This window comes from Monodon monoceros, unplaced genomic scaffold (genome assembly GCF_005190385.1).
Source record: "Monodon monoceros isolate NGI ecotype Baffin Bay Population unplaced genomic scaffold, NGI_Narwhal_1 Super_Scaffold_12, whole genome shotgun sequence".
NCBI classification, from domain to species: Eukaryota; Metazoa; Chordata; class Mammalia; order Artiodactyla; family Monodontidae; genus Monodon; species Monodon monoceros.
In genome coordinates, this window is record NW_021703768.1 from 80,200,795 (window position 1) to 80,224,290 (window position 23,496).

Genomic DNA, 23,496 nt, shown 5'->3' on the forward strand with positions numbered 1-23,496 from the left:
CTGTTTATACCTCTTCAATTTAATATTTAGATCAAAACTCAAATGTAGAATAGAATTTGGAATTAAATTAGGCATCTCCTTCATTTGGGAGTTTGAACTACCAATCCCATTTCAAGTAAAGGTTGGGTTTTCTGGGTTTTTTTTTAACTGAAGGACAAGATGGCTAATGGCCTTTTACAATAGAAAATCTGGCACATGAAGCCCCACTGGAGAACTTGTATACATACTTGAAAAAAATCTGAAAAGTATTTTTTAAATTCTACTTTACCAAGTAATCTCATCTTTCATTATTTAACATAGGTACTATTTCCTAAATGTAGGTCTTTCTTTATAAAGAATCCAAAGATTTTCTGTAATAAAATCTACCTATTAGGTAGGTGCTAAAAAAAAGAAAAAAGAAACAAAATTAGCGTAAAGCATTCTGCAAAATCACTATCAATATACAGTCATTTCCAGGAGAAAATGTAATTTCAGTTGAATTATTTTCTTTTAAATGTCTAAAGTAAATGCCTTAAGAATTTAACACAGAAGTTTTGACACTGTCTTGATATTTTTGTTGTTGCACTATTGCCTAGTTGCTTCCTTTTAAACATGTTCCATCCATCAATCTTGCATAAAGTGCTGCAATAATATGTAATAGGTTTTGTTTGTATTTTTGAATTGAGTCTTCAATGTAAATAATCTTGTTTGATAGAGGTATCTATGTTAATATGCTTGAATGTATCAATTCAGAAACATTTAAAAATATTTTTTTGCATTATTTGCTAAGTAATGAACTACTCAAAATTTTAACAGTTAAGCCATATTAAGCAGTTTACATTTAACTTTCAGATGAAGCTGGGAAATTCTAGGGAAAAAATCCTATGTTTTAATGATTAGTTGCTTTTTCAAATTCCCCCACCTTAAAAACCCTCATAGAGTTATCTATAGTCCAATGATCATTTTCTAGTCAGAAACAGTAATGTGGTGCAAAGACAGAATTATGCCATTTACCCTTTGTGCATATTCTTGATAAATTTCAAGGAAATGAAATCTGTGTAAACCAGCCTATAATCTACACAAAACTTTCATTACTTAACCTCAAAAACAGATCACAAAAGGGAAATTACATATGTAATCTATGTTTTATGCAACTTTAAGGTTCTAATTTTATTAAGCCCACTCACTGTGAAGTTAATGAATGAATCATTCACCCTCATTTTCCACAGCTTTCCAGTCTGAAAATTATCTAACATACCCTAAGCAAAGAATATTTTCTTTATACGCAAACAGGCCATTGCTTTTAGTAAGAATCATTTATTGTATATTATTAAGGTGGAGGGTTAATTGGTACAGTACTATGCATAATCTCTCATTCTCGAAAAATTAAACACAAATGGATAAAAATGGCAGATCAGAATGAGCATGTAAAAAGACAAAAATTAAGCATATTTTATGGAGAATTTTTCCTGTTATATGTATGTACTAATGTTCTTCTTCATGTGTCTTAAAAAATTTATGCCTTGTTCCTTTTCTACATAATTGCTGATTCTTAAAAATAATGAACATATTTTCCATCAATTAATAAATGTTACATACAGTTTTAGATTTTTCATTCAACTCAGCTATTAGTTGACTGAAATATTCAACTAAACGTAGCATTATTAAGAAAGTTAGAGCCCATTCCATTGTCTCAAAAATGTAATACTGTTTTATGAAATTTTCACAATAGGATATAATGCAAATGTCCCAGCTACAAAGTGATGAATTAAAAATGCCAACCCGGATCTGTTTGCTATGTTAATATTATGATTTTATTAAGCATTATAATTTTTTATTAATGCGATCTTATAGAATAAATCATTTATACTAATAGTGGAAAAAAGTGAAAAAGCTTAAAAAATGTGTACCAGCACTAAACTGTTTTATCACTTTTATATTTAATTATAATCAGATGTTTAAAAATTTGAGTTATTTCTCTTGTTACCTGACATACCAGGAAAAGACATTCAGGGTAACTCTGGGGCGGGGGGGATAAAGAAGCTCTGTTTTGTACACGTAGTGTAAATTTTAGACCTAATTGGATAAAAGGAAAATATTAAAAAATATATCTATGGACAAATTTCTGTACATCACTCCCACAGCTAATCAACAGATACATTTAAGAATATTATAGGAATATATCAATATACTTATATTTGTCAGTTAAGGTTCAAATTTGTTAGATCACAGCACACATCCAAGAAGGTACGCCACATGATTAAAAAATTCCCACTGAATATAACAAAATAAAAAAATCTGTAAATAAATATAAGGCATTCTAAAATAATATCTGCAGAAAATCGAGTCCAACAGATTTCTATGATCTAAATTTTACTTCATAGATCCATATATTCTTCAAAATAGATTTAATTATAGTGCTACACATTAACAATAATCAACTGCTTATCAAAATATCCTTTTCTATAAGCTAAATGTTACTACTTAAAAAAAAAAAGTTAAGTGCTTGAGGGAATAAGAATGCAGCAGAAAATTACAGGAGCCCACATATCCTTTTTCTTAAATTTAATTTGTAATATATAAGGTTTTTATATACAATCAGTGTGCATTGTAACAGTTTTTATTAAAAGTCAATCAAGTTTATCTAAAATGTTACCTGGCTGCATAGCACATTTGACATTATTGCCCACATGAAAAGGAAAACAAATGGATTTACAATAACTTTTGGCCATTTGGATTCTGAAAGTGTTCATACACCTACCCTTTTAAACCAAATGCATCTGAAAAAACTGTTTCCAGAGCATGCAGTTTAGATTTTACATTATCATCTCACCATTTTGTTACACAATATTGACTAAAAAAGGGAAAGGAAAGAAATAACATGTATCTAATAAAATAGTCAATATAAAAAGGACTAATGGAATTAAGTGGCCCCTTTCCCCATTTTTTTACATTCTAAACAATGATTCCATCAAGACAAATCATTAAAAAGTGTTATTACACTGATATATATATTTTTAAATGATAAGAAGGCCTGAGTTGGTAGGGAAAGGAACAGTCAAAAAAAGCCTGAGAAGGGGAAGGAAGTAAGGAAAGCTCATTTAATCCATTTACAGTAATTTACAGCCATTGTTTGTGTGTGTAAAAAGGCATAATAATAGATCACAAACAGGAAATTCCTGGCTATTTTACAGATATAAGTACAGAATTTAAATATTCAAGCTTGTGATGAAAAGCGGCAAGGTGGTCGCAGTGTACATGTAAACAAGTAGCTTTGGAAAGTGAATAAAGTCCTTGAGTGTGTTTTCTTTATTAAGAAAAGAACTCTCTTTCATTCCTTCCTGAAACAAGATCACAGGTCAGAGTAAAGTTCATATACAAACATAATTTAAATGGATGTCAGTCTAAAACCACTGACTTAAAAACAGTTTTATCCAGCCTATATGGAAGGGCAGTGTTGAGGTCCCTGTAATAGTAAACATTTTCCATTTCTTTAAAAAAGAAAAGAAAAAGTACTACAATATTTGTAGTACAGTGCAGCATAATCCTTAAATATAAAAATATTTTCTCTTCTGTTGGGATAATAGACCTTGCATCCTGGAAAGAAGTAACAATACTGCTACTGATAGAAGATCTGTTTATATCTTTCAAGTCATGTAAGGCAATTACTGTGTTGGTTTATGATATATGGCTAAAAGAAAAGTCCAGAAAGACACTATCAGTTTTTGTTATGTTTTCCGACTACTCCAGGTATGCTCAGGTGTACTTCTGTGTTCAATTGAGTGTTCAAATGGAGATCTGGAGCCATAAGGAGACCTCTGATCTAGTGGTGATCTAGAGCCACTACTGGAAGCTCTATGGTCCAACTGCCAATCTGAGTGATACCTATAATCCCTGGAAGATTTATGGTGTGTATATTCAGAACTTGACCGATGGTCTGAATGCAACCGATGATCTGAATGAGAACGATGATCAGAATGAGTTCTGTCTTTTAAACTTCCTTCCAAATTTGACCTGTGGTCTCTACTCCTGTGATCATCCAGTTTTCTGTGTTTCTCTCTATCACTATAGTATCTAACAAAAGAGAAATTAGGAATTTTAGTTAAATTAATAATGCTAATTAAATGTTTCCAAATAAAATCTTATTAAAAATAAAACAAAATTGCTTTAAAGCATACTTTTAATTTATACAAATTCAGTGTTTCATCACAAAACTTTGTAAGTGAGCTTAAAAATCACTGGAAATATCTCTGCCTGCCTTTGGAAAAACTATTCCATTCATTAAACTAAAGTGAAACCATACAAAGCAATTCAGGTAGCATCTAATTTCTCAAGCTCATTTTAGATTAGTTGCTACTTTTTATTCTATGCATCATTTGTCTTAATACATCTTAACTACCTGAAAGTTGGAATTAAGATAACTACATGAATCTAAAATACCCCTGAAATCAGAGCCTTTTATGAACCTGTAAGCAGGAAAAAAAATAAAAACCTCTAAAACAGTCTATGAAATAAATTTGTAAAAGAGAATTTTTATTGGTTGGTGATGCCTATTAAAAGCTTCCTTAATTTGATTACTTATATAGTAAGACTTGATATATGTCATTGTGAAGTTTACTCCATACATAAATGCGGCAGTTGGCTAAAAAAAATTATGGCAGTTTAATGAAAAGTAATCTCTAAAATGTTTGCCTTTTCAAATAAAATACACCAAACAAAATTTAATGGTTTTTGGTTCACAAAAGGTCCTTATTATAAACAATATAAATTGTTATGTAAGTCTGTGAAATTACAAACATTTACCACAACAAATATGGCTTTTCCTTTTCATTGTGTGCCTTTTTCCAATTTTAAGAGCCATTATACAATTGACATGTTTATAATGTGGCTGTGTTTCTCAGAAATTACTGCAGTGAGCACAACTAAAATACAAAAAAACCTACTCATTTCCTTATTTCTGATCTTTACTTTTACTCTTCTCAGTATTTTTGTTTGGCTTACAGTAATGATCACTATAATGAAAATATTCCCTTACCAACAAAGGAGTAAAATATATTGTTATTATATTCCAGTTGTTTACTACTTAAAGACTTCAAAAAAATAATAATATATGGAGAAAACTTCCTGATTTCAGGACTATCTCAGATTGCTTTAAGTTTAACCTCAATGAATTGTTTTCACATAAATTAATTTTTCACATAAATGTTAGTTTTTTTTTAATGGAATAGAATGTAGAATTCACCACCACCTCACTTCAGCCACAGTCCATCAATCTTTTATTTTACCTTACTTACTACATTTTGAAGAGTATTTGAGCCAATATTCTCCAAAACCAGCAATTATGAATCCCATGACTTACAGAACTCCCTACACTAAACTTTTTCTTATTGTATACTTTGATCTTAAATTTATAATTAAAAATCCATTTTTATAGAGAAATTCAGCTCTTAACCAAAAGAACTATATTTCAGTTTTTCTTATTTACAAACAAAACATTTACCTTACGTAAGACTTATTTTGATTACCTGAAGACTGAATTGGCTGATAAAGTCAAATACAACAAATAAAATAAAGAAGACATCAATAAGCAAAATTTTAAAACTGTCAAGTTTACCTGCTGTCTTGCTTGTAGTGATCCCAATCACGATGATCTTTACCATTACTAAAAGAAGAATAGGGTCTTTTCCTAGAGTCACTCTTTTTATAAGAATCTCCCTGATGTCGGTCTTTATGATGATCATGATATTGAGATAAGTGCCTATCAGATGAGTAACTGTCCCTGCTGCTATCATCATGATTTGTATTCTCTTTTAATCTTTCCACATCTGTTAGATAGAAGTGTCCAACTTTTGTTAATGACTTAAAAAAATACATGGTAAACAAAAGTAACTTCACTGCTAGATTATAAGAACTTTTCAACTCCAACTAACAAAACCAGTTCTCAAATACAGGCAGTTACAGCATTTAGAAATGGCTTTACAAAAGCCACACTAAGGCTTAGAAATAGGTTACTTTAATCTGAAATGTGAACAATCACAACCGAAAAGTATAAGGCCCTTTTCCTTCTCAGAATATACTTTTGTGACTCTTACACAGAAAGAATACATTATTATTCCAAACAATGTTTTTTAAAAAATATGTTCATTTCAACAATTATTCTATAATTTTCTAGAAACTGGTAATAGGTTTATTTATGGGAAAGTTAATAATAAGCTAAAAAGGATTATTAAGATACTAGATACAATATAATAACATGGGTATATATCATCTAAAACACCCCCCGCCAAAAAAAAAACCCCAATTTTAAAATTTACTTTCCAAAACAATTAGCAAGACTTACTTACCTGGATTTCTAATCACTTGAGTATTCAAGTTGCTGTTCTGGTCATTATTTTGCTAAAATAAATGCACATAGGTAAGAATCTTTTAAGTGGCTTCAAACACCCTTATAAAAAACAGGATACAGAAAACCCTTATGCTAAAAGAAGTTCTCACTTAAGATATTAGAATGTATAAATGTAATATTTGCAGATATTTTTTAAAAGTATAAACTATTTGTCCCATGACTTTTTAAAAAGTTTGACTTTGAAATAATTTTAGACTTACAGAAAAGATGCAAAAATAGTACTGAGGGTCCCCATATGCTTTTTACCAGATTCTCCTACTGTTAATATCTTATATAACCATGGTATAATGATCAAAACTAAATAATTAATACTGGTACAATACTATTAACTGAACTACAGACTTTATTCAGATTTCATATTTTTCCACTGAGATCCTTTTCCTCCAGAATCCAATCTGGTACTCCATTACACTCAGTTTTCATGTCTTCTTAGTTTCCTCCAAACTGGGACAGCTCTTTAGGTTTTTCTTGTCTTCCATGACCTTGACACTTTTGAAGAATACTAGATAGCTATTTTATAGAGTATTTCTCAATTGGGGTTTATCTGATATTTTCTCATGATTGGATTGAAGTGATACTTTTTTGCCAGGAATTCCACAGAAGTGATGTACCTTTCTCAGTACACAGTGCAGGGGGTTCATGATGTCAGTATGTCTTATTACTGGTGACATTAACTTTGATTGCTTGTTTAAGGTGGTGTGAGGCAGGTTTCTCCTCTACAGAGCTATTATTTTTCTCTTTGTAATCAATAAACATCTTGGAGGAGATACTTTTAGACTATGCCAATATCTTGTTTTCTTGCCCACTCATTTTAGCTTCCCTTGGAGGATCTTACCTGCAACAAATTTTATTGTGAGATTTTCTATTTCCTTTATTCCTTCTACATTTATTAACTGAATTCTTCTGTAAGGAAAAATGTTTCAATAACATAAAGAAAATATGATGCATTCATTTACCTGAGATTCCTGCCGTTTTTTAATAGCATGCTTATATAATTTATGTAATTTTCTTGCATCAAACTCAGTAAACTTAGATACAAAAATCCACAGGTTTCTAGAAGAAGAAAAGGCAAGTTAGTCTGGTGGAAAATATTTAGCTTTTTAATGAAATCCCTTCCCTCTACACAGAAATACACACATCTTAGCCCTCTATGGAACAAGGTCTCAGGAGATTATTTCTAGCATTTTTTTTTAAAACTTCATATATGGATAAGATTCCAAATAAAACTGGACATTGTTAACTTTTACTTCTCTTTCAAATTCCTTCATTTTACAATCTTTGGATTTGAAAAGTAGTAATCAATCCTAATTTGAAACCAAAGGGAAGTAAACTTACAAATCAGGAAGGGACTCATACTGTGGTTCAGATTAGATACAAAAGGGATAAACTATGTTAATAGTTTGAGTAAAGATACCATCAGATAATATGGATTAAGCCTGTGAATGAAAGGTCCTGAATAATGCATTAAAAAGCAACTGTCATTTTATAATTGTGATGTAATCATCATGAGAGTAACATGATCAGACACTATAAACCAAGGACAGTATTGTATCTTTAGGTCTCTCTTCCCATCCCAAGGCTGGGGTCAGTAATTGATCATGGTACTCCTTCATGATAAATTCAGATGCAGTCTCTGAATCCTTCTCAACACAGCTTCCTCAGAGGCACTAATAATCAGTGACACTTGAGTTGAAGTCTATCTGCCATCACTGAAAAAGTAACAGCTTCATATATTTACAATTTTTTCTTGAACCACTAGCTTTACAGTAGGTATGTTAAAGATTTTGAATCTTGCTTATATAAACAGAGGAAAGAAATTACTAATTAGCCAATGATGGAGGTTTAGTGGACTACCCAATATCAACATCTTTGCTGAGTCAAGCAATAGATTTTTTTTTTTTTTTTTGCGATACACGGGCCTCTCACCGCTGTGGCCTCTCCCGTTGCGGAGCACAGGCTCCGGACGCGCAGGCTCAGCGGCCATGGCTCACGGGCCCAGCTGCTCTGCGGCATGTGGGATCTTCCCAGACCGGGGCATGAACTGGTGTCCCCTGCATCGGCAGGCGGACTCTCAACCACTGCGCCACCAGGGGAGCCCCAAGCAATCGATTTTAAGTGATTTTTTAAAAATAATAAAACTCTGTGTGTGTGAATAATGACTTCCCAAAAGAAAGCCATCTCTCAGGATATTAATGGAAGAAACAAGGCATAAGGAAGCAAAAATTCTTAGCTAGAAAATAACTATTCTCATTCTTTTTTATGGGAGAAATAAAGTTATACAGAAGCACTTAATTGGGGGATTTTTTTTTTAAGATTTATTTGTTTATTTATGGTTGCGTCAGGTCTTAGTTGTGGCACGTGGGATCTTTCGTTGCGGCGTGTGGGTTTTCTCTTCTCTAGTTGTGGTGTGCAGGCTCCAGGGTGCATGGGCTCTGTATTTGCGGTGCGCGGGTTCCAGAGTGCGTGGGCTCTGTAGTTTGCGGCATGCAGGCTGTCTAGTTGAGGTGCGCGAGCTCAGTAGTTGTGGTGTGCGGGCTTAGTTGCCCCACAGCATATGGGATCTTAGTTCCCTGACCAGGGATCGAACCTGCAACCCCTGCATTGTAAGGCGGATTCTTTACCACTGGACCACAAGGGAAGTCCCAATTTGGGGGTTTCTAAACAGCTGAGACATATTTCTCTCAAATACCAAGCATCAATTGCCTATGACTACAAAACATACATTGTTACAAAGGCTTGAATGAGATAACTGTATAAAGTACCTAACCTGTGTCTGGCTAGGTACTTTATACAGTTTTTATATTTTCAAAGCTCTTTTCTATTACTTAATTCCACAAATAACCAGCCTTTAGGTAGGCACAGCCAATGTAGCAGACAATTTTTCAAATAAATGAACAAATGGGGTAATGAGGCTAAGTGACTTGCCTAAATTCATATAGCTAGGTAAGGCTAGAAGGCAGGGCTCTGGCTCCTAATTCTCTTTCCACTAAGATGAGTAATTCCCAGCCTTTTGATTTTGGACATTGATATGTGTGAAGAGCTGCTTGCTAGTAAACTCCTAAGTGTTAGTAAATTTTGGAAATCAGAAACCTGTGAGTCATACAATAATTGCAAAATTATCCCAGCATATGTGCATACAGAGATGGATATCTGGTGATTTTCTAAAAGAATTCTTACCAGTGTTGTTAAGACAGTTGTGGCTTTCTCAAGTGTTTTCTTTCCTTTTTGTTTTATTAATTATAAATTACCATTTATAATTTAGTTTGTGACAGCTCTTTGCTTAACTGTGTATATGATGATACCTACTCCTCATCAATATTTTGATCTATAATTTTACAAAAACTAGACTATAAAATTGTACTGCAGTTTAAAGAGCAGTCACCCAAACCCTTATATTTAATGTGCATATATGTGTGTAATACTCTCAAAATTTGCTTCTATAGTGATACTTCATATAGCCTGTAAAACTGGGCTATTTAAATAAATTATGGCATATTAACAGGCTTATCAAGTTATAAAGACTAATATTAGCAGGCTATTTTAAACTAATGGGACATTTTCACAATACATATGCACAGACTATTTTGTTTCTTAATTTTCAACATCATGAAAATTTTCATACATCAAGATAAAAGAACTTTACAATGATCAACCATATACCTAATACCTAGATTCTCTTACTAGCATTTTACTGTGCTTGCTTTATCACATATGATTCCATTATGTCCATCCCTCTGTCAATCCCTCTAGTTTTTGTTTGATACATTTCAAAGAAAAATAGGTGTTAGTATATCTCCCCCCTAAATACTTCAGCATGCATATCATTAACTGGAGTCAATATTATTTAGTTTTTTTCTTTTGAAACACTCTTTAGATTATACTACTCTCGGTAATCAATTATCAGTGAAATGAAAGAATGAAGAAATAGCTAATACTGAGTCATGAAAAATAATTCTTTCAACAAATTTGATAAAAGTTTATCAGATAGCAGTTGGGAAAATTAAATCATTCCTAAATATAGTAAAATCCTTGTAATTTACATCTAACTTAATTAGCCAAATCCTATTATTATCCATTGTTTGACATTAAATTAGAATAGCTTATTTAAAAATTAAAGTATCAAAACGCTGATTAAAAATGGGCAGAGGACCTGAGTAGGTATTTTTCTAAAGAAGACATACAAATGGCTGACAGGCACATGAAAAGATGCTCAACATCAGGGAAATGCAAATCAGAACCAAAATGAGATATATCACTTCACACCTGTCAGAATGGCTATCATAAAAAAGGAAAAACAAGTGTTGACCAGGATGTGGAGGACATGGAGCCCTCATGCACTGTTGCTGGAAATGTAAATTGGTGCAGCCACTATGGAAAACAGCATGGAGGTTCCTCAAAAAATTAAAAATAGAGCTACCATATGATCCAGCAATTCCACTCCTCCGTACTTTTCTGAAGGAAATAAAAACACTAATTCGGAAAGATATATGCACCCCCATGTTCACTGTAGCATTATTTTTTACTATAGCCAAGACATGGAAGCAACCTAAGTGTCCAACCATAGATGAATGGATAAAGAAGTGGATCTCTCTCTCTCTCTCTTTCTTTCACACACACACACAAATATTACACTGCCATAAAAAAGAATAAAATCTCGCCATTTGCAACAACATGGATGGACCCAGAGGGTATTATGCTAAATGAAATGTGCCAGACAAAGACAAATACTATATATTTCACTTATAGGTGGAATCTAAAAAAACAAAACAAATGAACATGTAACAAACAGAAACAGACTCACGGATACAGAGAACAAACTAGTGCTTGCCAGAGGGAAGGTGCATAGGTGCATGGGCAAAATAGGTAAAGGGGATTAAGAGGTACAAACTACCAGTAAGAAAATAAATAAGTCACAGTGATGTAACGTACAGCACAGGGAATATAGTCAATAAATACAACAACTCTGTATATTTACAAATCACTAGGTTATACACCTGAAATTAATAGTGTAAGTCAACTATATTTTAATAACAATAAAGTAAAATGCAAATTTGGTCCTGTTTAAAAATAAATGAAGTTAAAATTATGACTAATGTTCATGGGGTTCTATTAATTTATAAAATACTTGAGTTATTTATTAAAGATAAATGAGTGTAATCTGGTTTTCATTTTGTTACTACAACAAAAGGCTAAAAAAATCAGTATGTCTTTAAATTGTTAAGAATACTGTGTTAGGGCAGTGGTCCCCAGATGATATTAAAACTTTCACTATAGGTATGACATTAACCTTGAAATAAAAGTTATAAGCAAACTTAGAGAAAATTAATTAAATGATACCTGAGTGAAGTGAAATCCACAGCAGCTGAGAAAATTCATCGCCTTTAAATGAATTTATAGACTATCTCTAGACTGTCTACATTCTACAGTTAACTCAAAAGAGTAAAGAGGTAGGAATTAATAAACTGTGTTTTTGTTAGTAATTAAATTTCTTTTTAAGAATACTTTTTTCCCTAGAAAAAACCTAGTTGAAATTAGATTCTGGTCCTAATTATATCACCTGCTGAATTGTGTGATCTTGGGCAAAACTCCAGACCTGGAACTAGCGTAAGAGTGAGCGCCTTGCTGTTAAAGTTCATGCCCTATGCGCCTCCTTGGCCATTAACCCAGTCCCAGCCCTACAAAGCTGTTCACCTGAGTCCATTTTTTTCTTCTGTAAAAATGGAAGTATTAACTATTAAGATTTCCTAAATACAGCATTTTTAAAAGGATCAATTAGAATGACGCATATGAAAGTACTTTGATATACAAACGAAACACAAATATACATTATTATGGTTATCACTTGATTGTAAGTGATTTTTAAATAAAAACTAGTGTTGCATTTCTTCACCAACTATTTGGCCAAAATATTTATATATAAACATTTATAAGCAAGAAATAAAGCAGATAATTATGGTTACTGTAAAAATTTGCTTAACGTCAACTGCTGTATAATTATGGGTGAAGTCCCTATCTTTAAAATTACAGGTAAGGTCTTGATCTTCCTTCCTTTTGTAGAATCAGTAATTGTAGCTGTGTTCTGTGGGTTGGAGTGGAGTAGAGCAGGGTGGTCAGAAGTTCAACCTTAACACAAGGGACTCTCCCTTGCTTCTACATTTTTCCCCAATCTTTCTCTAAAGACAGCACTCAGACCAGAGCAAAAACTAATTTGCTTTTGAAATATTTTTCAATTGGGGTCTTTCTGTTCTCCTTTCCCATTTAAAGGAATCTGGTATAACCAGAGACAGTGGCAGCAGGAATAAGTACCAAGGAATATGAAATCAAGGTAGATTGGGAGAAAAACAAAAGCTAATTTGCCCAGCTGGGTAAAAAGAGGAATAAAACCTTGGGAGAGGGCTGCCCTGGTGGTGCAGTGGTTGAGAGTCTGCCTGCCGATGCAAGGGACACGGGTTCGTGCCCTGGTCCGGGAAGATGCCACATGCCGCGGAGTGGCTAGGCCCGTGAGCCATGGCTGCTGAGCCTGCGCGTCCGGAGCCTGTGCTCCACAACAGGAGAGGCCCGCGTACCACAAAAAAAAAAAAAAAAAAAAAAAACCTTGGGAGGTAAGGGCGAACACAAAGAAAAATGTCTCCTGGCTATTTGGTCTCTCTTCTTTTAAAGGTTTTTTACCCCCCTCCCCCGTTTCCTAATAACAACCTAAACCTGAAATAACATCCAGTTGTATTAGTCGACATGTAATTTCAATGAGATGCTGCTTATTTCTAATCTAGAAAGCAGGTAAAATAGATATTCTGCCTTCTTCACAACCTCAAAAATCTAAACTCTTATTAAGGTTTAAAAACTGGTATGTAGTACACAAGTTTTGTCAGAGAGAAAATAAGCTCCTTTACACTAAAAAGTAGAAAATAACTTTAATATAATCCTTTAAATTAACTAAATTTAGCTTTAAAAATAACTCACTGCATTTCCTTTTTCCCTAATTTTATCACAGACAAGCAACAATCAAGAATATGTCTGGGAGCCACTGACAGAGAACATTTATTTAACTTTGGATCTTGAATATAAAAAGATAGAGGAATTCCGCTATCTTCTCATTTAATCCTAGTATATATAATTAAACTCTATTGTATTCATGTCCATGTCCTGTGGTTCTGTACTTTAGGGGTCCCTGTATGAGTTAAGAGCTTGAGAAGGATGGAGTAATTCTATTTTATGGTATTTAAGGAAAGCACTAAGCTCCGGTGTATATATATTCCAACCATAAATAAAAGATTCAACTAGACACTATGAATAGTACTTGAGAATTATTGCCTCTCATTCTGCATAATATATCTTATCATTATCCTTCAGTAACTGAAAAATATGCAGTGCCTTATCTTTTTACAGATGATAATATTGGTAACTGTTTAAGGTCACAAAGCCAAAAATTAGCCAGGATGGAACTAAGCATGCATGTCTTGTGATGCCAACTCCAGTGATCATTCCATGTCATTATAGGCACATGACTTTAGGCTCTTCTTCATGTCTGTGAATGGTTTCAGTTTCCTTAGACATGAGCTCAGTTTCACTTGTTTTCAAAAGCCTAGTGATCACGATGAACTTCTATCTCCTCTTTCTAAAATGGGGGTCCTGGTTGAATTTAAGAAGAAAAGGGACATGGATAGAAATTTTTTTTTTAACTTTTGTGTAATCATCATGCCTCCTCCAGAAATGTGTCATTAAATTTTTTGTTTTGATGTGTAGCTGCACTACATGTAGCAAAGAAATCAGAAGGCTAATAAACAGATGTCAATGACTGGTTTATGCTCATTTTATTTTTCTCCTATCCTGTCTAGTAGTCTGGCTTAACAGTGTCCTGGATTTGGTAATCATTAAGTGATTAGTATCATATTATAGCAGTTCAGATTTATAATTTTAAAACCAACTGTAATTTTAAAATCAATCAAATTGCTGCCACTTCTAAGATGAAGAGGAAAACAGAAGTCTGCATTTTACATTGCTTGAGGACATTGAGTTTTACAAGGCTTTAGTCATACTTAGAAGATGAATTGCTAAATTTATGTAACAAATTGGTACACCAACCTCTGAAGATATTACTGAGAATAATTTGGTAAATTGTGGAGATTTTTAAAAATAAAATTTGAATTTTAATGAAATGCCTTTCACTATTTATTTAAAGGCAGAGATGCTACCTGTGTTTATCATGATGCACAATTAAGTAATCACTTATTTATAAAAAGCTTTAAAGTTAAAGGAAAAAGTGAAAGCAATCATCCTCAGGTTACCTTTTTAAACTTTTTGTTATAAACTTCAGAAGTAGAAAAAAAAATTGAAATACAAGAGACAAATAGATGGTTACAAAATTACAAATTTAACACTTCCTGAAAAATACATCACTTACTTTCTCCACTGCTTGATTTGTTCAGGATTTGTATACTCTTTCAGACATTCCGTGATATGGTCTCCAATTTTTATTAAGCACTGTCTAGTATGTTCCAGTTGTTCTCTTTCTGAAAGGCCTTTCTCGGGCCTATCAAGTTGCTTCAAAGCTGCTTTGACAGGCCTCATTCTTTCTTTACACTTTAAAACAGGAAAATAAGAACACAAATACATGTATTAAAACCATGAATTCAACAAAGATCTACTTCTTTCAATCATACTTACTTACCTGAGTAAATATAGCATTGTCTAATGCTAAAACGAGCATTAAATCTCACCTCACAGCTCTTAAACATCAAGCATTTCTCCTTCAGACTTTATTCAGAAAGCAAGGCTTTCCATTATCATTTAAAATCAGTCTTTGTCTAAGTAAAAGCCTTGGATTTTACTTACTTTTTATAAAAATGGTTACTTTTTACACTGTAGAACACCATTCTAAACAGACTTAATGTTAAAAGATAACAAAATATTTCAGAGTATAACAATATTATGTATTGACTATAATATAGAATAAAATGTAAAGATCTTTATATATTGGCAAAGCTATTTTTATATATAAATACATAAATAATAATCTTTATATAATATATTGGCAAAGCTATTAACATCAATATAGCTAAAAGTATAAACTGTCTATTCTTGGGGCCAAAGTAGCTAATGATGAATTTTGCTTCTATCATATTTGGGCAGTCAGGGACGTGGGGGTAGTTGATGGAAACCAACCTCTTCCTTGGCCTACAGAGCACTAGCATGCTAGTAAAAGGACAACACACCCAAACCATACCATTCAGTAAAGTCCAATTTGTGTAATAAAAACTGTTAACCTTATACCAAAACCAGAATTAAAATATTACTAAAAAAGCAAACTGCAGATAAATTTTATTGTATACAAATGCAAAAACAACTTTATAGTAATTATATCCATGAGTAGCAAGTTGGGTTAGTTTGGGGAATGTAAGGATGGATCAACTACAGACAATATATTTAGTTGACCCAATGCCACCATTTATTTACATCACTGCTGTGAAGGGCCTTTCTTATTATCAATTAAGTGTCTATATTATATGTGCAAATTTGTTTATGAGTACTTTACTCTGTTTTATTGACCTATTTCTCCAAATCAGTTGGGAAACTTTCCATCTTTTGTCAGGAATAATTTAACACTGGAATCATTTATTCTTTAGTTAAAATTAGAACTCAGCCAAGCCTAATGTCTTCTTTAAAAAAGGGAAAATTTTAATTTCCTTTCTAATTTTTAGTGTTACTCATATTTGTTCTCTACATTTTCTGTTTCTTGTTCAATTTTCTAGTTTATATTCTGCTAGAAAATTATTTATTCAACATATGTAGGCTGAATACATACTATATTCTAGGCGTTGTTCTAGACCCAGAAAACAGAGTGGTAAATAAAACGGAGACCCTGCTCTTATGGAACCTGTAGTCTAGTAGGAGAATAAAGCCAATAAGTAAACAAGACATAGTGTTTAAGATGGTGACAACCATGATAAAAAAATAAATAAGCAAGAAAGAACAGGGAGCTTTCTACCTTACTTAAGCTTTCAGAGAAGTGTGATGCTTGAGCAGGTATCTAAAGAAAATGAAGGAGTAAGCCATTTCAAGCAGAGGGAAGAGCAAGTAAAAATGTCCTATAACTTGTCTGACATGTTCAAGGGAACAGTATGAATTCCAGTGTCGCTGGAACCAAGTGAGTCAGGCAAACAGCAGGAGATGATGGGAGTAAACCATATGCTGTATCTTTTAGACTATTGTTATGAATCTTTTATCCTGAATGAGAGGGAAAGCCATTCAAGGGTTTTAAACAGAAAAGTAACAAGGGGTGACTTTATTATCCCTGTAACAGTTATTGTCAGTCTGGGCTGCTGTGTGGAGTACAAACCGGGGTATGAAAAGGGTATAGGGTGAGATGGGAAGGGTGAAAGCAGTGAGAACAGCTATGAAGCTATTGAAATAATCTAGGAAAGAGATGGCTGTGGCTTGAACCAGTGTGTTAGAGCCAATATGATTTACTCATTGAATGTGAGTGGAGGAAAAAGAGAGGAATTGATGACTAAAATCTATGCTAAGGTCAAGGCCTGAAGATGGGAACTGGAGCAATGATAACTAATGTTTATAAAGCACTTATTAGGTACCAGAGGCTGTGTGTTCATTGCTTTAAATTTGATTCTGACAATAGACCTTTGCAATACCATTCACTCTATTTTATAGAAAAAGAAATTGAAGCTTAGAATGAAATGACATCTGTGAAACCCAGTTTTGACCTCAAACACTTTCTTGACTGCTAAATTATACTGCTATCTAGGAAGACAGATCAATAAGACACAAGAAAATCAAGAGATGCTAAATGAGGCAAAGATGTCAAGGAAAATGAAGACTGAGAAAAGACCAGTGAATTTCTTAATAATCAGAGCTATTCCTGAATACAATAAAATGTATATACCAAGAAATTTTTTTTTTTTTGCCGTACGCAGGCATCTCACTGCCGTGGCCTCTCCAGCTGCGGAGCACAGGCTCCAGACGTGCAGGCTCAGCGGCCATGGCCCACGGGCCCAGCCGCTCCGCGGCATGTGGGATCCTCCCAGGCCAGGGCACGAACCTGCGTCCCCTGCATTGGCAGGCGGAATCTCAACCACTATGCCACCAGGGAAGCCCCCAAGAAAATCTTAATCATACAAGCTCAGAAAATCTGGAGTCCATGTTTAAAACTATTCCATTATTCCTTTCCATAATACAAGAGATTTTAAATCATTTATGAAGGTTAATGAAGAAGAAATTCATGCACTGGGCACAAAAGAAAACTTTCCATTTCATTGGTTATATGAACAAGTCAGATGGCTAAGGAGGAAATGTGGGCAAAGAAGAGGCAAGAGGTGCAATTTCCCTTACCTCAGTAATGGAGCACATAGTGTAGGGGAAGCAGTTCAGAAGAGTTCAGTGTTTTCACCTCAGAAAAGCAAAAGCACACCATCACCCATTCCCACCCAATACAGAGGGGGTAAAAAACAAAAACAAAAACAATAGAAAATGGATAGAGAGGCTAGATTAAGATCTAGGCCATAAATAGAAAGGTTAGCCTTAAAAGTTGCTAAGGAATCACAACATGTGAACCTGGAGAAAAGATAAAAATGAAAGTCAAGAGATAAGATATATGTTCATTCAAGTAAGTAAGATGGAAGACAGGAGCTGCAACAGCTTACTTGGGAATGTCCCCAATATTCTCAGAGATTAGAGGGATGTAAACAGCCAAAAGTGAGGAGGACAAGAAAATTGTGGCAGGAACTATGTTATTTAAAGAGCATATCTGGAACTATATTAGGGCATGTAATGGAATCAGTAGGAAATGAATAAATGCGTTCTCAGTCTTAATATCATCTAGTCAGAGTACACAATAGGAGAAAATGGGACATGAAGATGAGCTGGGGATCTAAAAGGACGTAGTAGGTCAAACACAAATATAATTTTAGAAGGTGAAAATTTCCATCTTTCAAGTATAGGATTTGATTAGTATCAGTGATAAAACTGACTTAAGATTACACCCATAAGATTATTTGCGTTCCTGAATATATACAGCAAATAAACCCTTTGGAGAAAGGCCAAGACAGATTCTCCCTGACTCTGATGAATATAAAAGCATGGTAGCATGTAAAACCAGTAATATTTTAGACCAATATTCCTCAAAGTGTGGTCTATGAACCTGTGTTAGTCCAAAGCAGGATAGGTACAGAAATTTTAGAAACCTTTATATCAGTTTGACAGTGCAAATTTATACCTACTGAATCTAGTAATACAACACCAGGGCTTATATTTTATATTCTTTTTTTCCTAATTTCATTTTTATTTTATTTTCTAAAAACACTGGTCTGTAAAAGATTAGAAAAGAAGGGTCCTTCACTGTAGATATATCCACTGTTATATGGATAATAGGCTCAGGAATTGAAAAGTTTAAAATTCTAAAGTTGGAGGAAAAAAAGTTTATTCCCTAAATACCTCTTCTTAAAATCTTTAATTTATGAAGAAGTTTTTCTAGGTTGATTCTAAATTTAGGATACCTTTCAAAATTTAAATCTATTGCTTTTGTCAGCTTGAACTGCAATGCTATCAAATTCAAACACATTTCTAAAGTTAAAGTTTTAAAAGATGAATATAAATTAAATAAAATGTTATATGAATTATTCCTAATAACCAGAAACTTTACTACTTACTATGCTGAATGTCTTCTGATCTAGCTCTTCAGATTCTTCAGATATGGGAACTGGTTCACCACTTGCAGTGATATGAACTGGAGCATCCAACACTGAAGATTTCTTAGATCTTTCCTTGCTATCAGACTTGGATTCACTCAACTGATGATAAAACACAACAACAAAGGCAAAAATGATTAACACTTCCAGAAGAATTATGGTCCCATTTTATTCTATAAAGTTTACTCACATTTAACATTCTTATCTATTTGATCTTTCCCCCATTTTATTTGGGGAAACCAAAAATAAAGCTATTCTGTAACATTATTTATTAGGTAAGGCATCTAAAAAAGGATTCAAACCTGTTCTCCTCTACTAGATACCCATATGCATTTTTAAAGAACTCAGTTATTGAGACTAATTGGGCTGACAATTTATTCTCCTAAACTGTAAATACGCTGTTCTGTCACTTTCTAAATTTTATATTATGATTTGCATACCTTTTCTTCCTTTATGTCTTTTTCTTTCTGTATAGCTTCTTTTACTTTGTTTTCTCTTTTCTCTTTAAAATCTTTTTCCTTTATATCTTTCTTATCCTCTTTTTCTTTTATCTCCCTTTTAAGTTCTCTTTTATTTTCCTTTTCTTTCGCTTCCCTCTTTTCTTCTGGTTCCTTCTTTATACAAACATCTGGCTCAGGTTTTTCTTCACTGTCTCTTTCTGTTTTAACTTTTTTATTTGGATGTTTCACAGAAGTGATCTCATCCTGAAAAGTGCAAGTATGGCCAATGTATTACTAACCAAATCTTGACAAAGACTAATTTCTTTTCTTTGCATGACTACGGATTGCATGTATGTGGATTCTGAGAGAAGTAACTCAGAATCCCATTAGTAATGATACATGCAATATTTACCTTCCTATAAAAATTAAGGTAAGCCAATCCCATTCAAAATTCATAACAAAATTAAAGGAGACAGAATGTCTTCAAATGGCAAATGTTTGAAAAGGAAGGACCTTTGCTCTATCCCTGTAGTGAAATATAATATTCTATTGGATGGGTAGAAATTCTGTTCTGTAAATGAGACTACATAGCAAACTATAAAAAAGAACTTCAGTATCTAAAAGTAAAATTTCAAGCCTTACTTCAAACTTCAAATGTAAAGCATACTAAAAATATGCCATGTTCCCTTTCTATATAACAGGTTGCTTTTCTAAAACACATTCTTACCTTATCATCATCTTCATCAGACTTTTCTGAGGGCAGGGGAGAAGAATCGCTCTTTATTTCCTCTTTCATTTTTATAGACTTCATTGCTTTATTCTTCTTAGCTCTTACTTTCCTCCTTTTTGAACCTCCCTAAAAATAATTATTTTTATTCTAACCAACCCCACAGATTCCATTAAAAAAAAATCTTAAATACCACATCTATAAAGCTAAAGAACACACACTCCAACCCAATCCTTAATCTGCTGGCACTAAACTACACCAATCTTAGGAAGTTATTATCAACAAAAGTGATATAACTTAATGAATCAAGTACAAATTAATGTGAATAAATGCTAACCAACTGTAATTATTTCTTAAAAAAAAAGAAAGAAATAGGAGGGTTGTTCACCTTCCTAAATTATTATTATCTTCAACTAAATCCAATGTCACCAGAGATAGCCTTAGAAATTTTTTGTTTGTTTGTTTTGCGGTACGCAGGCCTCTCACTGTTGTGGCCTCTCCCGTTGCGGAGCACAGGCTCCGGACGTGCAGGCTCAGCGGCCATGGCTCACGGGCCTAGCCACTCTGCGGCATGTGGGATCTTCCCGGACGGGGGCACGAACCCGTGTTCCCTGCATTGGCAGGCGGACTCTCAACCACTGCGCCACCAGGGAAGCCCAGAAATTATTTTTAATAGTACACAGGTAGTTATTGACACTGTGGTCACAGGTAAACTTTCAAGGGTTGCTTTAGTTTCCAATCACCTCTGTTTTAGTGTCTTTTTCCTTCTTTCGTGAAATGCCCTCATAAATAAGCTTGGTGATCTTTAATGCTATTCCTTAAGCTGCCCTATGTCTCCAAATGAAACAATAATGGAAGCCTGTCCTCTCAAAAAGCACTCCACTCCACTCCAAAAGTTGCTCCCACTCTCTTTCTAAATACTAGGAAAAAACAGATCCCATTCTGAAAGATAGGACTCACTAGAGTTTTAACACGAATGCTGAGATCAAAATATTACCATATTCAATATAGCTAAATTACAGATAAACATACTGATGAGCCCATGCTAACCACGGGTGTCTAGGGTGATCAGAAAACTAGATTTATCTTATTCAAAAGTAAACTGCTCTTAAGCATATGTTAACTTACTGCACCAGAAAGCCTCTGAGCTTCTTTTCTTGCAAGATCTTTACTAAGTAATTTGATGAGGTAGTCCGCACGTGTCTGTAACTGTTTTGCTTGTGGTTTTTTATCAGGATCATCTGGAAGAATCTGAAAAGCAATTAATTTTTTCATCTTGTCTTTAATAAATAACATGAGAAATAATAATCATTGTTTAAAAAAGGGTTGCTCATTTAAAAACTATGTATAATTCACTAACAAGTTACAACTCTTAAAATCTGTAGGAATAAACAGCTTAAAATGCAAAATACATTTTTTATAGCTATGCCACAAAGATTCAATTTATCTGGGAATGAATTCTAAATACATGAGAAAAATATCCCTCTATTCAAAATGAGACTACACAGTATGAGGTTAGAAATTTCTTTCAAATATATAATGGTGTATTGGCATTCAGTGTTATTAAACATCATAGTATTCTTAGATTTCCTTCCTTCTCAACAGTATATTTTAAGTATAAAGTATACAAAAATTCCTAGAATATAAAGTATCATCTATCAGGACTTCCAGGGTAGCGCAGTCGTTAAAAATCCGCCTGCCAGTGCAGGGGACATAGGTTTTGATCCCTGGTCCAGGAAGATCCCACATGCTGCGGAGCAACTAAGCTCGTGCACCGCAACTATTGAGCCTGCGTACCACAACTACTGAAGCCTGTGTGCCTAGAACCCGTGCTCCGCAACAAGAGAAGCCACCACAATGAGAAGCCCACGCACCACAATGAAGAGTAGCCCCCGCTCGCCGCAACTAGAGAAAACCTGCGCGCAGCAACGAAGACCCAACACAGCCAAAAATAAAAAATTAATTAAAAAAAAAAGTATCGTTCATGTAGAAGATGACCCAAAGCATGTACTGTGAGGAAACTCTTACAATGAAAACATAAACTAATTTTGTTTCACAGTAGCAAATGACAAATATCTGAAGGTTCCCACTTGTCCATGAAGAAGTAGAATATAAAAAGATAAATGATAAGCATAGGGCAATGCTTCCAATGTTTTCCATTCTAGGCAAAGAAATGATTATAATAACTAGTGTGGTGGCATCAAATCACCAAAACTCCTAAACACTGTTATTTTAAAAAAATATATAAACACACACACATAAAAAACAATCCTTTTTTGCTTTTGAATAACATAATGACTGAATGACAGGTTTACTTTTAACCTGATACTATGAAGAAAAATATACCTATGCCTTAATAACAAAAATGTAATTTCAGAGGTAAAGCAGAATCTAGAGATCATTTAAATTCAATCCCTTCATGAAAACCAGATTCCAAAGAAGCCAAGGTCACACAGCTAACTAGAGCCATGGTTTCTTGACTCCCAGTTGAGCTTATTTCTAACATAATTTGAAAGCAAAAAATTCAATTTAACATCAGTGGTCAACAGAATCAAGAAATATTTAAGTACCTTGTGTGTCAGACTGAGGTCAGGATCCATTTTAATCATTTCCCAGCTTCCATATCCATATTCGTAGATACCAATTAACAAATTGGAATCATCTTCTTTGCCCCAGTCTATATCAAAATGAGCTGCCTTCGTGTGGCATGGGATGATATACCTATCATTAAAGTTAACAGCCACTGTCAAGTTATAACTGCCTTATTAAAAATTAATTTTGAAAACCATATATGAGTCATTACAACTTCTAAATACTATGCTTTATTTTATTTTTAAAAACATTTTATTCAAATTGGCCAATGGCATAAAAAACATTTTTAACATACATTCATATCCAAATTATTGAATAACAACAAATATTTTACAATGGTAAAAGTAAACAACTCACTGCTTTCTTTCTTCTGGGTCTGAAGGAATGGATTTGTGCAACGGTATTAATTCTTCTTCATGGGAGATGACTAGCTTGGCATTCACTTGTACTCCTGATATTCGGAATGTTGGACCCTTTACTTTTCCAAGTCTACCACCTTAATTTATTTGGAAAAGAATATTAAAAAGTATAAAATATATACTACGAAACGCAAAGCAAAATATGTTATTACTTATATAAATAAGTACTATTTACCTATATTTTATTTTATTTATTTATTTATTTATTTTTTGCGGTACACGGGCCTCTCACTGT

At 33.5% G+C, this 23,496-nt stretch overlaps 1 protein-coding gene across 4 annotated transcripts in view; it reads right to left on the reverse strand.

Moving 5' to 3' along the window:
* Positions 1 to 2,531: 2,531 nt before the first annotated feature.
* CHD1 (chromodomain helicase DNA binding protein 1) overlaps positions 2,532 to 23,496 on the reverse strand; it is a 75,714-nt gene continuing 54,749 nt past the window's right edge. The window contains exons 27-37 of one of the 4 annotated variants that reach the window (XM_029216173.1): positions 23,200 to 23,338; positions 22,821 to 22,971; positions 21,379 to 21,501; positions 20,251 to 20,379; positions 19,524 to 19,787; positions 19,045 to 19,185; positions 14,787 to 14,965; positions 7,342 to 7,438; positions 6,324 to 6,375; positions 5,594 to 5,804; positions 2,532 to 4,053 (exon numbers count right to left, since the gene is read on the reverse strand). In XM_029216173.1, the coding sequence (XP_029072006.1) occupies positions 3,708 to 4,053; positions 5,594 to 5,804; positions 6,324 to 6,375; positions 7,342 to 7,438; positions 14,787 to 14,965; positions 19,045 to 19,185; positions 19,524 to 19,787; positions 20,251 to 20,379; positions 21,379 to 21,501; positions 22,821 to 22,971; positions 23,200 to 23,338 (1,832 nt within the window). In that variant the 3' untranslated portion in view covers positions 2,532 to 3,707. Of the gene's footprint in view, positions 4,054 to 5,593; positions 5,805 to 6,323; positions 6,376 to 6,610; positions 7,221 to 7,341; positions 7,439 to 12,972; positions 14,015 to 14,786; positions 14,966 to 19,044; positions 19,186 to 19,523; positions 19,788 to 20,250; positions 20,380 to 21,378; positions 21,502 to 22,820; positions 22,972 to 23,199; positions 23,339 to 23,496 lie in introns of those variants that run through there. The other 3 variants (XM_029216174.1, XM_029216175.1, XM_029216176.1) reach the window with 3 other exon arrangements.